This window comes from Diorhabda sublineata, chromosome 6 (assembly GCF_026230105.1).
Source record: "Diorhabda sublineata isolate icDioSubl1.1 chromosome 6, icDioSubl1.1, whole genome shotgun sequence".
In the NCBI taxonomy this organism is placed as follows: domain Eukaryota; kingdom Metazoa; phylum Arthropoda; class Insecta; order Coleoptera; family Chrysomelidae; genus Diorhabda; species Diorhabda sublineata.
Window position 1 is genome coordinate 31,165,985 of NC_079479.1, and position 15,222 is coordinate 31,181,206.

At 31.6% G+C, this 15,222-nt stretch overlaps 2 protein-coding genes across 2 annotated transcripts in view; one reads left to right on the forward strand and one right to left on the reverse strand.

Moving 5' to 3' along the window:
• The window catches only part of LOC130445433 (uncharacterized), a 137,847-nt gene extending 127,737 nt beyond the window's left edge, over positions 1-10,110 (forward strand). Inside the window, exons 14-23 of the mRNA XM_056781041.1 lie at positions 1,300-1,537; positions 1,713-1,942; positions 2,383-2,648; positions 3,835-3,985; positions 4,759-5,187; positions 5,385-5,552; positions 6,191-6,421; positions 8,185-8,453; positions 9,155-9,366; positions 9,490-10,110. Of these exons, the coding sequence (XP_056637019.1) occupies positions 1,300-1,537; positions 1,713-1,942; positions 2,383-2,648; positions 3,835-3,985; positions 4,759-5,187; positions 5,385-5,552; positions 6,191-6,421; positions 8,185-8,453; positions 9,155-9,366; positions 9,490-9,675 (2,380 nt within the window). The 3' untranslated portion in view covers positions 9,676-10,110. The remainder of the gene's footprint in view (positions 1-1,299; positions 1,538-1,712; positions 1,943-2,382; positions 2,649-3,834; positions 3,986-4,758; positions 5,188-5,384; positions 5,553-6,190; positions 6,422-8,184; positions 8,454-9,154; positions 9,367-9,489) is intronic.
• A 2,867-nt stretch (positions 10,111-12,977) lies between these two features.
• LOC130445047 (N-acetylglucosaminyl-phosphatidylinositol de-N-acetylase) lies at positions 12,978-15,184 on the reverse strand. The gene is made up of 4 exons (XM_056780531.1): positions 14,729-15,184; positions 14,275-14,565; positions 14,116-14,209; positions 12,978-13,338 (listed from the first exon to the last, which is right to left on the reverse strand). The coding sequence occupies exons 1-4, from the start codon at positions 15,060-15,062 to the stop codon at positions 13,164-13,166; spliced, it is 894 nt and encodes a 297-aa protein (XP_056636509.1). The 5' UTR covers positions 15,063-15,184; the 3' UTR covers positions 12,978-13,163.
• Positions 15,185-15,222: the final 38 nt, after the last annotated feature.

The following is a 15,222-nucleotide window of genomic DNA, read 5'->3' on the forward strand; positions in this document are numbered from 1 at the left end:
ACTCGATGAAAATTATCTCACGCGCATCCCAAAGAACCGATGGCATGACCTTGCCTGCAGATGGAACGTCTTTGCCTTCTTTGGATCCGGTTCTCCCCTTTTAATGCATTGTTTTGATTGTTTTTTTGTTTAGTGTGTGAAGTGATGAGCCCACATTTCATCCACGGTTATGAAACGGTACGAAAATTCGGCTTTAACTCTGTTAAACTCTGCTACCCAATATTTTACTGTTGATAAACGAAAGGAGCAGTCTCACCCAGAGTAGTATCTAGTTCAAAAGTTTTCTATGTTCACAAATTTACTGAAAACGTTTACTATTGATCGCTGCCAAATAAATACTAAACAAAGTGGCGTCTTCAAACTTGAAACATAAGACAGTGGTATTTGTCTAACAACTACCGCCATCTCTAGGTCAGGCCTTCTAGATCCATCCTCATATATTAAAAAACTAGGACCTAAATTCAGTATTGATCCTATTATCTCAAAAGTTATTTTTTCTAAAATATATAAACACGAATTTCCATATAAATGAATTTGTGAAATTCACTTTGAATAATTTAAAAAAAAATTATCAAAATCACTGAAAAATACGAAAAAGGAATTTTGTAAACACTACATATAGAAAGCAAAGTTGACAGAATATTACATACACTAAATTGAGTTTTTTTATTAAAATTTTCGGATAGATGAGAAGTCGATACCAAATTAATTCCTTTCAGAACTTGGAAGTGGCTATAAAACAGAAGTGAGTACTGCGTTACATAATTAGTAAACAAAATAGGAAAAATATTTTACGAAAAATGTTTTCACAAGTTCCACAAATCAATAAACTTTAAATCACCGACCATAAACTATTTTAAACGCTCGATGATGATCTGAATATATATGTATATATAATCATCCATCCTTTTTCTATTAGTTTTATTGCCCAAATTCAAGCTAAACCTGCAATTTAGAAATATAATATTGATTCATCCTCCATTTAGTCCGGGCCTCGTTTCTAGCGACTTTCATATCTTCTTACACTTAAAATCTTTTCTTGGTGGTCAACAACTCAACGATGATGATGAGCTGAAAATATATGCGGCAACCTTCTATGAAAAGGGCATACAAAAACTTATGCCACGCTATGATAAGTGAATACGCAAATCAAAATTTCGAATGCTATATAGAAAATTAATTTAGCATTTATAGATTTTTATACTATACACGTTGTTTTTATAGAATCAATCGGAACTTACTTTGTGGATAGAAAATTTCCAATTCATGTTAACATCTTTATTCTGTTTTCTCTTACAGACGAACGGCAGACGTAAGATCCGTAGGTTATTCAGAATTATTTTCGTTATCTCGCGAAGACGTTTTAACGGCCATGAAAGACTACCCAGAAGCTCAAGAAATTCTTCAAGCGTTAGGTAGAAAACGACTCATGGAAGTTAAAGCTTCTGCACGTATCCCGCCTAACAAAGATCACCATCATGGACATTTTCATTGTACAGAAAAGGGTTTAGTCGATAAAATCAAAAACGAAGCTAAGGTTATTGAGTTATTATCTTGCATTCTCCATTACTATCTATTCAGTTTTAAATTTTATTATTAATTCGTCTCTCGCATTTTTCTCGTTAATTGTATTGTTGCTTTTCATTAACGAACTCCCTTTTAATATCATTGGAGGTCCGAGCGAAGTTGTGAAAAAACATTTTTATCTACAGGGCTTACGGAACGTCTTAAAGAAATCAAAGACTCATAGGCGATCAGACGACTCATTAGAGCTTCAATCTATGCATCTTCCTAATCATGCTAATAAAGCTACGTTAAAACGAATGTCCAGAGTGAAATCTCACGAGCTCAGTCAAGAAGAGAATGATAAAAAAGAAACGAGTGCCTACGAAACAGTTACTTCTCCCATTGGAGCTGGTCTTCCACTTCTACAAAGATTAAAGTGAGTTTATTCATGTTATCAATCATAGAAAATGAGTATAGTAAATTTGTGTGAATACACCAACACTCACAATTATACTGTATAACTCGCGTTTCGATAACCAAGTTATCGTCTTCAGAGACTGACAGACAGTTTACCTTCAGTATCTGAAGACGATAACTTAATTATCGAAACGCGCGTCAGGCAGTGTAATTTTGGGTGTTGGTGTAGTGTGTAAACAGTGTATTCAGTATAAATATCGTCAAAGGTTCCAGAAATTCCAGCCTAGATCCTAAATTTTGGAAAAATATAACTTTTGGACAAGAAACCACAAGAAACGAACTTCGTTAATAAACTTAATGACAATACACAACTGAAATATCATTTCCCGTGTTCCTAGTACCTTTTGCGTTATTTACAAACTATGTTATTTGATTCTTTCCCTAAATACTTTGTTACAGATTGCTCAAAGAAAAGCAGGATAATGAAGAAAGGGGAAAAAACATTTCGTCCCCAATCGTATCTCCTACGTCTTTCACGGTTCGATCTCCCCCTCCCATCAACGAGGAACCGTCAACGGAAGACGCGATGAGTAGTGGCTTACCTCTTCTTCAACGCATTTTAACACTTAAAGCGAAAGAAGAGAAAGCTAAAACTGGTAAAACAGTTACTATTGCTCCTAAAAGTGTTACGGGGCAGTTGTTTAGCGGAATGAGCTTAGGAAAATGTAAGTTAACATAGAAAGTTTCACTAAATATCTTGGTTTGACATACAGTGGCTAAATAATGGATAATGGCGACAATAGGCACAGTCTATTTTGATGGAAATACTAAAATCGCCATTTTCGGGCCCCGCCCTATCCTTGTCTGTTAAACATGGTAAACAAGGACGGTACTGTCAACCCCAGTAAATTTAAATTTCCTGCTCATAAATTAGTCCAAATGTACCAATCAAAGGTCGAGCCCCTAAATCATCCCAATCAAAATGTTGACCAACTATTGTCATATCTATCTTTAGTATAGAGTTTGAAAGTGTAGGAGCCCCTCATGCTTAACGGCCCTTGTGCACCGCATACTCTGGCCCCATTATAGTTACGCCACTGTTTTCTAGTCAATATATTGATACTGTTTCGTAGTTTAACACAGTTAATGACAAAGAATTCTGCTACATACGATAGGTAGCCGGAAGTATTTAAAAAAACTACCAGCATTATTGAAAACCGGAAGCACCGGTATATCAATTCGCAGGCACGCGCGATCTCTCTCGTACAATGTGACGTCACGTTGGAATCAAAATATGCAGTATACTTATGATGTAAACCTATTAAGAAGTTTTCTTTGGATTTCAAAAGTAATATTTGATACAAAAACATGACATGAATTATATAAATGGTTATTGAATTTACCAGATAAATTCTACGTTCTTAAGGCTGCCTGCTGTTTACAAGGACTATAATTTCCTGCCTGTTACGTAAAATAAGAGACTACTTAATATATGATTAGCAAAATTATGAAATTATTCAATTCAATAATATTATTTCTCATGAAGTTTTGTTCTTTGAGCGATCCATATTTAGGAAAATTGACAATTTTTTAATCCTTGATACTTTGTATTTTATGGAACCAGGGTTGTCAGGTCGCCGAACCTAATAGCTGGACAGACCAACCAATTTGGTCGGATATTAGGGTAGAGAGACCGGACACCCTGCATTATTGAGGATATTGTATCAGTATTAATAGATACAATAAAATAGATAGATAATAGATACGACAAAAAAATTGTAGAATAGTCGTTAACTACAGAAAAATATCAGACCCAATTTTTTTCTCAAACAGACACCGATTCTGCGAGTACCTCATCTGCTGTAACCAATTTCATGTAGCGTTTTTGGTTAATTGATATTTATTTTTCAGCACCATCTCAAAATCAACAAATAATGGCACCTTTATTAAACGCTGTATCCGGAAGAACATCGATATCAGGTCCGGTGAAAGGTCCATTATCAATAGCTACCTCCAAAGCAGCTGCTCCGGTAAAGCTTTTAACTAATAAAATATCTCTTAGGTGAGTACAGTTATTGTTTATATGTGTAGTTTAGGTTGCCATAAACACTGCTTCCTAAAAAATCTAAGTCCCACTTCTTTAAAAAAATTCAAAATCTGGAATGACTCTTAGTTGCTAAAATCTTTTCAATGTTGTATGCGACTAGGTGTAGAGCTCTAGAGCTCTGTGGTCTTTCACACTTTGAGACAATGTAGATCTCCATTGAGGTAACAAAACCCCGACAAAACTCTCGTAAATATTCGTAGCTTGTTCTTACTTTGGTTGAAAATAGAATAGAACTTTGTTTATAGTTTCTCAAGAGTATTTTGTCTGTTTATCAACTCAAGTAGATTATCCCAGTAATATATTTTCTCAATTATTCTGTAGTCGATTTCACTGAAGGGTTTGTTCGACCCTATTTTAACAAGTTTATCATTTTCTTCCAATGAAGTGTGCCTCTGAACCCTATTTTCTATAGATTATTCCATACTAATAATATTTAATTAATTATTTTATCGATATTTCATATATAAAATCTTCATCACATAAAATAAAACACCATCAATATTTAGAATTTTATTTATAATAGAATTTTATAAATAATTCGGATCTCTCGGCCACTGTCGTTTGAATTCTAATGCTTTGATGTTTTGATAATTTAGCTGACAAATTTCAGGTGTAGTTTATCAATCTATAGTAACATTTATTTGTGCATATCTTGTTTGAAAATTAACTTTTCTCAAATCTCCTGTTGCTTACAGAGAATTAATACAAATTTGTTATTAAAATTTCAGAGAAAGAATCAAATTAGCAACAGGTACAAAAGAAAAAGAGTCCATTATAAAAGAAAACGACTCACCTATCACAGACAATACAGTAGTGAAATTAGTGCCAGCCCAACCGTCCAGTGATAATAACCAATCAGGTTATGATGCAACTTCTCGAAGTGTTAGTGATAGTGCAAGTGAAAAAGTAACCTCGAATATAATATCAACGAACAATCAAATTATTATGCAAAAAACTCATAGTAGCGATAAAAATGAACCTAACTGGTTAAAGCTCAAAAAAGCAGCAATCTCAAAGGACATAGACGTCAGTTTGTTGCCGTTACTAAAGGAAAGTCCTGTAGAAACTAAAGATGATACGAATATATCGAAAACGCCTGCCGAACAACCTAAGCCTAAGCCTAACTTATATCTAACTAAAAGAACGAAGCATTATAGGTAAGTATTACAATTATTCGATTTTTGTTCCAAGTTACCAAAAGCCTATATTCAACTTTAATAGGTACAAGAACGTTGTTGCTAAGGACACTTCATATTTTACTCAAAAACATTTATTCAAAGAAGGTTTTATTAATATCACGAGTTTAATTCATTTTACAGTCGGGAAATTAATGTGGGTATAAATATTTTTTTAGATCTATTGATGACTTATCTCCTGAGTACGGTCCCCTTCCTTTTGTGAAAAAACTCAAAATACTCAACGAACGACAGAAACTAGAAGAGTTAGAACATGTGATGAAGGCTAGAAGCTTCTCTTTGGACATTCCTGACAACCCAACCTTCGATAATGAGACTTTGACAAGGTGAGTGCATACTTTCAAATTCATCAAATATTTGATCTGTATAAAGCTGTTACTGCTCCCACTGCTAAGTTTTCATATCCCTTTTTGACTAATTCTCTTTGTTTTAATCAGAATTGGTTGCCCCTATGACAGTTATTATATTATCATTTGCGCTTTTTTACATGATTAATTTTATAATATCTATTTTGGGATTCCTAGTTCATATACGACATCTATGTCTGTTAATACTCAACATTATTATCATCTCATATATACTCAATGTTCCATATTATTCTCTTTTAGGTCCATAACAGTCGCAACATTTTTCCACTTAAAACTTTTAAGATATGGCTACACTGATGATGTGGATATGACATTGTCGTCATAAAGTTTGGCACTTTTAATGTTGAAAGTACTCAGAACGTGTTGTCATACGACTACTATTTGATTTCTATATGGATCACTAGTAATTCCAGTTACTATTTCTACATTTCTTCAATTATCTACTTCTTTTCTGTTTGTCTATCTTTTATCTCAGCGATTGATTCAACTTTCATCTCACTTCTTATATAATCATTGCTTACTTTCTACCTTGTTCTACCTAGAATTTAGGTATAATAATTTGGGTTAATGACTATTCTTTTTTAAATGTACATCAGGTCTCACTCTGAAGGTTCTAGTATGCACCACGAACAACATAGGAATGATTCACAGTTTCTAGCGACGCCTTTAATAGCAAGTCCTCTGCATTCTTCTAACGAATCAAATGAAACTATAGAAAGAAAAAACTTGAAATCGATACTGAAGAAGCTTTCAGAGGATACGAAGGATAAAAAAGAAGTTAAAGAAGCTGCTACGTTAGACAAAATTGATTCAACGGAGTTCAGAAAGTGAGTTCCTATGATTCTATATTTTCTATAATCACTAAGTACAGTTTTAGACTGTTATAAAAGTTTTAGATTGTTTTAAAGATAAATCGGAACGTCTCTATTACGAGTCAGAATACCTTCGGAAAATTTGCAGTAGATATTTTTATTTATTGATATTGAAAAGAGGATTAGTTACATTCATTCATCTGCTCTAGAATTAACAAAATTTTGACTGAAGTATTTATTCACTTTGTATGTAAATTCAACTTCACTCGAGATGTCTAATTTAAAGTTTGAACCACCGTATGACACCAATGCAATGTCAGATGATTTTTTTCTGTGTTGCTACAACTTTCATGCTTCGGAACGCATTCCACTACACTCTTCTTCACTCTCGTTCGAACTAGTTTCGTTTTCGACCTCCCGCACTACCTCGAAAATATCCTAAATAATTTTTTCTTTCTTTTTCGTCTCATCATCAAGCTTTTCTCTAAAGTCGACACTTATTTTTGTGTAATTTCACTGCTTGGAAGCTTGGTTTATACAGCCAAATTCGAAAATTAACATTAAAATAACAAATTAAGTCACTAGTTCAACTACACTGAAAAAATACTTATAGTTTATGAAGAAAATTAACAACCAATTGAATTAAATTAAACAAAGAGTTTGCCAACTTTTAACTTCTTAGTTTATGACCTTAATTTTGTGAGGTTATGAGCACACAATATATTAAATTGTTTACATCTTGTTCTTCGGTTATGAAAATATTCGCGATTGCGCTAATTGCCGCCGTAGTGTTTTATTTTTAAAGCTGATAGGTATCGAAATAATAGGAAAAAGCAATGTCTGAGAGTCAACAATGTCTTTTAGACGATGGAACCCTGATAGACAATGTCAGAAGCTTTCCTTATCCTTAATTTACTGCATAAAGCGAAAAATTACCACCAAGAAAGTTTAATTCAACGTAAATATTTTAATTTAGTTTCAATTTTGGCTGCATAAACCAAGCTTTACACTTGCTGCTTCACTCTGAAGTACTTTTGGATGGTTCTTACTTTCTCAACAGCCCTGCATAAATAAGGCAAATTTGGAAGCTCAACGATAAAAGTCAAGATAAATTTTCTTTGTTTGACTTATCATAATTCGATCTCTCGTTATTTCAACAGCGTGGTAACGCCAAACGATTGAATTCCTTTTTATACGATGAATACTGTTAAATAAAACATTCATACTTTATTATATGGCGTGAAAATGAAACAGGCAATTAATTTCCAGTTGTTTATATTTCATAAATTCCCAAATGAATGTGAATTTATAAATACAACATTCCAGCTATTCTCACCTTTACTATCAGCTTATCTTACCATATTAAAAAAGACTTATTGTTGGTTTACATTCACTATACACGAAGTATACACGGTGTATCAACGAAAAGTACCCCCACATTAATAATAACCGTAGAGAAAATAACTTTTTAAAAAAGTGGTGAGTTATATCGACTTTTATTTCAACGCGTATATCTTTCATAAGGTTTGTGGAATAACTTTTTAATTTTGGAATTTAAAAATAAAACATAGATCAATTTATTACATTTCGTTTCTCCATCGACTATCAAACGAAGGTTACGTCATTATTAACAACATTAGTTGTTGTTCTATCCATTATTGTTGACCACTTAGAAGAGTTACTTTGAACGATGAGACATTACATGGTAAATGAGTTCGACGTATTCCATCACTTTTTTTTAAACGTTATAACATACTATGTTTTTTCTGTTGTTTCAGATTAATGAGAGCTCCTACGATCGAGGGTTACGCAGCACGACATAGCAAATTATCAAAAAGCGTAACATTCAATAGAGACACTTTACAAAGTCCGCCAAATAGTGCCACCCTGACGGGAGATACACAGAATATATTTCCTCTTGTTAGTCCATCCTTAAACTTAGATAACGGTTTACATCAACCACAAGAAAATAAACAGATCGACGTGGAAAAATGCGAGAACCAGATTGTGCCTAATACAGCAAATAACCAAATGAAACTTTTTAAAGGTTAATATTTATTTACTTAAATTTTGTTTTTAAATTTATGACAATGAAAAATTGTTGAAATTGCTAATAACTTCATATAGTTTTAAACTGTACAATTTTGATTTTGAAAAATATATCTAATACCAATACATTTCATCAATAAAGCTGTCCCAAAAGGAAGACTTGATTAGCTAATTGCGTGTACTTGAATATGACGGTGATGAATGCGTTAATAGTATGAAGGATAGAGGTAAAAAGAAGCATCTCAATATATAAAAAAGTGTCCGTTGAAAGGGAGCAAATTATGATGGAGCTTTAGTAGCAAATGGAAAGATTTTAAAAACAGCGCAAGTCATGATTATTTTAACAAAACTATTAATATGCATATCCATTTGAATATTTAAATAAAATATATGATATATGGATGAATCCTCTCCCCTGATGTTTTTGTTAAGAGTTATCTTATTGGCTATACACTCTAGTCTTCTTGGTTGTCTGGATGTCTTAAAGTGTGTGTGTTAACGTCGTGTATGTAATACTCTTATATAGACAGTTTCTATGAGTGGAAGGTGTTCTGACTAAGTGAAACAAATAGTAGATCGTTCTCTCTCTCCTCCGGTCGCTTCAGTTAGTTCTGCGCATCTATGGCGCGCATGAAGCCTGCGCAGTATAGATAAAGTGTCTCGAACGAGAGACAAAATTAACACATATATTTTTTGTAGGCTCTTTAGAAGACGAACAGCAATATTTCGCAGACATCCTAATGGCCATAAAGCAAGTAATGAGTGCTCACCTTCAAGACGTCCAAATAAAATACCAACAAAAATTCGAAAAATTAGAAGAAGAAATTAGGGCGAAAGATGAAATCATCTCGCAACTCAAAGTACATATCTCAGAGTTGAAAAAAACTTACGAAGATTCTTTCACACCTAGTGTAAGTATCATATTTCAAATAAAGCTCTTATTAATACAGATTAGGGATGAAGAAAATAATCGTAACATATCTTTTATTAATAACTTGCTGCTATACATTTCTCATAATCTAATTTATTTGCAGGATTCATTAGATACAGTAATAAGTAAAGAAAAGAACTCATGGGAAGACCCATCTTATGAGGAACAAGAAGAATTAGAAGAGCTACCCCGTCCAATTCACACCTGGTCTTCTTCTTCTTCATTACCTCAACAAGATGTAGTTTTGGATGTTGAATCCACAACAGGTAAAACAATATTACTTCACTAAAATTGCCTATGTTGCTCAGCAGGAATTCTGCGTGATGACTGCCATTTCGTGGCGAATGTTTCTTTTAATTGTGTCAGGCACGTCGGTTTGTTAGCGTAAACTTTGGATTTTACATCACATCACAGGAAAAAGTCCATAAATGTGAAGATTAATTTGCCAGCAAAAATTTCTCGAACTCGTAGCAGAGATCTATAAAGACCGCTTTACATAGTGCAAGACAACTTGCAAGAAATTGCATGCAATTTTTTCAATTATGATGGTTCATCTGAATGTTTCATTTATTTAATCATGTTTTTAGAGATATCTACATACTTTTCTGCATCCCACTTCTGACACCATGTTTTGTTGTTCAATTTCTTGTTTTTATTAAAACTATATTTATTTACTTGAAGTTTTATTTATCAGTACTTTCATTATCAGGTTAACAAGCTACCATGTTATTTATCACTGTCCTCTCCTCTTCTTTTTTATCATTTGACAAGACCAGAACTAATTAACTAAAAATACACATAACTTAAAACTATGGAACATTCATTGTGTTGAACTATTTTTGACATTTATGAACGTCTAAAGAGTGTCATGTTCGCGTTCATTTTATTTATCACTTAATACATGTTTGGAATTTATGTTTAATGCAGAACTAATAATTATTCATGTTAACCGAAAGTTTGAGAGATTATCAACAGGGATAGCTGGACGTACCTGTATCCCATATAAATATTAGCTGTAGCTATAGAATTTGGACGTTTCAATTTTCAATATAGTAAAACCTAGTTCATTGTACGAAAAAAATACGTAATATGCTATTAAAATTTCAGATACAGATACAGCGGGAGAAACATCTGAGCCTGAAGAGACTGATTGCGATTCGACAGAATACGAAAACTCCAGTCAAAACTGGGAAATAGAACTTTTAGCAGCACAAATGAGAAAGAAACGATCAGCCAGTCTGGATTATCCAGTCACTAGTTCTTTTATCAAAAATCGCCTTATCAAAGGCTCTTCTATGGACCATGATTGATATTTAATTTTATTTTATTGTAATAGGTTTTCACTTCTGAAACTAAAATTTGGATAAAAAATAATTAGGTTCATAATCTACAACAAACTGGTGAAATTCCAGAAATACCATTTTTATACCCAAGAAAACACAAATAGTATAATGATGTTTGAATATTTTTTTTATTTGGCTCAAAAACCATCAGAACATAATTAACATTTGCTTAATTTGAACATGATCGAAAGCCATCAGATAATCGATAAAAGCCGTTTGAATAATGTATAGAAATGGACAAGGTATACCCTGATGAGCCTAGTCAACATGTACATTGAATACCTACTGGTAATGCTCTTTTGAAAATTTTAGTTGAAAGATTTTCTTCATAAATCACACAAGAGTTTCTGAAAAATAATTTGATTTAGATAGAATAAAACTCAACTATTTTTTGTATACAGACAAAATGAGGTTTTCATTCTAAAAAAGTATATTGCATATATTAGTATACCCTGTATAAGTTTTTGATAAATTTTTCTTAAGGGATACACATGAAACATATTGATGAATATATGATTGACAGTTGGAACCCAATAAACAGAGACGTTTCTAACTACATCAGGTGTATAACCAAAAGTCGTAGATAAATGAAAAAATTTTTTAACTGAATTGAATTCTTTGGAAAGCTGCTGCGTACAAAATTTAGAAAAAATATTACCACTGATTTCCGATATATATGTTTATTAGACAATTTTGGTATGCCCTTAGATCCTCATATATTTCAACTTAACCCAACACAAGAACTAAAATTAAATCCAAAATAGTCATATTTGAATTGGTATCTTTACAAAGATGGTGTTTCAATTTTTTTAAATACAATATATTGAGGGCAATAACTAAAATTGACAAAGTTAAAAGCGAATAAGTAAACAAAACCAAATTCCATTAAATTGATACTAGTAAATAAACTTAAATTACTTATACTGATTTAATTTTTTTATAAAAAAGGGTTTATAGGAGATGTTTACAAATTATATTGTCGAATAATTGATATGATCATTATAATAAAAAAAAATCAGTATTTATGAACAATAATTGATTACTATAGTGAAAATGACCATTTTAGATGATATAAATCTACCTAGAAATAACAACAACACATTATCTGAGTGATAAAATTGTAAAATATACTTTAAGTTTAGAAAATAAAAAATTATAATAATTATTCTTTTTACTTCTACATACCCTTTCATAAATAGTAAATCCTAAATTTTCTAGTATAATTTGTACCCTTACCTAAATTTTTTATAAATGTTCACTCGATGTATCACATCTTGAAAAAGAGCTTTGTATTAAAATGTTATAGATACGGGTACTCTGTAACTTCATTTTGCAATTTATTTGGTTTCTTTAGCATTCACAGTTACTTCACAATTAACTATGAAAATTCGAATAAATACATCGCTCCACTCGTTTTCCTTGTAGCAGCTCGGCCGATAAGCTACGTCTTCAGCGCCGATAACTATATTCATTAAAGTGCTAAAAGGAGAGAGATAAAGATTCGTTGGATAATTTTTAGGTGGAATAAGGGAATTTTTTTATAGGAGGAAGATTTGTTTGAATTGGCACTGATATAGGAGTTGCTCCTCTGAATGGCTAACAAAAGGGGAGACAATACGGAAACAGTGATGTAAGTCTATGAAGAGAGATAATAAAGTTCTTCCAAGTACTTGCAATTGGATTTGTTATGAAGATTCTTTCGAAGTAAGTTAATCTGCGTGCTAAGTTAAAGGGTCTGCTAAATTTAAATTATAATAAAAATTAAAATTAATTAAAAGAATGAAAAGTTTCTTTTTCATGTTTTAAACAGCAAAACATAGAGCTATGGAATAATAGGTACTCAATGTGTATATATTAATAAAAAACATTATAAAAGGCATTAAAGGTCAGACGGATCTTCCAAACTTCATGTTTTTTCTTACCATTATAAAAGTAATATAAATGAAAACGTCCACCAGGATATATAAGTGTTAAAATAAGTAACTTTCAATGCAGGCCCGGAATACTATAAATCTTGAGAGCCAATTAAAGGCTAATGTAGTCCCAGATTGACTAAATATTGGGCGACCGGTTCAAGAAAAACAATTGGTCATAGTAAAATAAGATTAAAGAATATAGCAGGTTTTACAGTATCTTCACTGATCAAGAACTCTTCATCAACAATTGATGAGATCCTTCGGGGCCCTACGGATCTGGTCAGTCTGGATCTGCTTCCACATATAAATAAACAGAATTATTCAGATTCTTCCTTTTTTGAACTATGTAATTTAATGTATCTTTTTTCTGTTATAAAAATAATATAATGCATTATAAAACTCAATTTTATTTTCACTTTGGATATAAGTATCAATATTTATTTAAAATGCTTGATTCTTAATTTATAACTATATCCAATGTACATGAAATTTTAATTCAACTTATTGAAAAAGGTTTTTCAATCTTCTATCTCCAAATCCAGTTCTATATCCACCAAGTTCATCTGTTGTAATGTATTAATCAACATGTACCTGCTAAAGTACATATATAGGCATCGAAACCACTTTATTTGCGAAGCATGCTTTTTCATCGCTTTATGTATTAATGACCTATCTGCTATATCTACCATGAATCTGCAACAATCAATTTTCCATCAAAAATCAAGAGAAAAATAGAATTATATTAAGCTGTTATTAAATTCATCCAAATATTTTATGGTATGTACCTGCACCAAGTAGAGGCTCAAACTTATCATTGTCAAAATCTTTTTATAATATATATTATATATAATATAATAATAATAATCATCTTTTGAAATATGATTTTTGTGTTAACTAGATAGAAAGCCTCATTTTCACAATACTAATAAAATAGAAAATTATGAAAAATTTAAATTATTTGTGACTCCATTTTGCTGTTTACATTGGTGGAGACAACATCCAAAATACCAAAGAAAATATAAAATCTATGAGCCAAGAATGAGCTGCTCTTATACTATTTGTAGAGCGATACTTTCCACAAGTTCCATTTTATATCAACTTGTAGTGATATAACTTATTTGGTATAGAGCACTGGTATGGATTTGTGAGACAAGTAATAACCAAAGAACACTGGACAAGAGCACCAGTGACAAGTAAAAATCGATTTTTGTGAATGTAAGCAATCAAAGTCAGTTTGTACCAAACACTGAATCATCACATTCATCTAAATGCAGTTTTCCAATCTATTGTTAGACACTAAAGATGAAGTATTAGATCTGAGAAAGTATTAGTTTGGAAGATTTTCTGGAATTAGTTGTGATTCAGGTAGAACTACCATGAGGCATGCCACAACTCTAGTATATTCAATAGAAATTGAAACCGCTTCAAAATCAATTTATTTGTAAATATTTTTACTCCTAAAAAACTTACCTAAATCGAGAAAATATGAATGATAAAGGAATATCCATCAACAACCAATACTTCCTAATAATATTTGTACTGTCAAGTACATAAACACCACAACCTGAAAATAAATGATAATCAAATCTATTCACTTCCCCATGGTTATTAATTATGCCTAATACTCACCCCTAGGTAACTTGTGGTCTAAAATAAGATTTGCCACTGCATAGTATATGCTGCAATGATTATTATGAAGAGATACTCCATATCTATCAAATGTTACTAAAGTTGTTATACTAAATCTTTCTATGTAGTTTAAGACAATATCTGATATCACATCTGTGGGCCATCGAACATCCATAGCATCAGGAAGAAGAGTGTGGTTGTGAATAAAAATATTTTGAGGGAGTATTCCTAATTCATTACAAGCTTTATATAATTCCTTTTTTCTAGTTGAACCCATTCCATAATTTCTACCTAATAATTTATATATAATATAATTTATTAACAAAACCAATATTATGAGAATCTAATGGATAGAATAAGTATTTTTAGTATCTTGATATTTTATTTATATCTTTAATATTGGATTGAAATCTATAATTGTGCAAGTGTGATTACAATGATTTTTTATACCCACCAGTAGATAAGCATAATATATAAACAGTGCAGTCTTCTTTTTTAGTAAAGTACAGAATGGTTGGACCAAAAAACATACATTCATCATCAGGATGGGCTATAACAAATAATATTCGTTTTGAATTTCTTGGTTCTCGATTGAAATTTATAATTCCGAAAACTTTTATACACCAATACAAAACTATGCATGTTAGTAGGTAAATTAAACCGGCTATAATTAAATGCTCCACTGTGTCTTTAAGATAGTCCAATATACTAGAAAATAACTCTGTACAAAAGTCTATTAAATATTGCTTCAGCAGAATGCAACGGACGACTAAGTTCTTTAGAAGCATGGAGCGCTCTATTCATTTCAAATGAGAATCAAATGTATTAATAGAATTTGCGACATTGGTAAGTATAAATAGTTCTTTGAACTATATAACAAAAATAAAACCTAGAAGTTTGACTTTATCATTTTAATAAGGTTATGTATTATTAATTTTTATTCTCCTC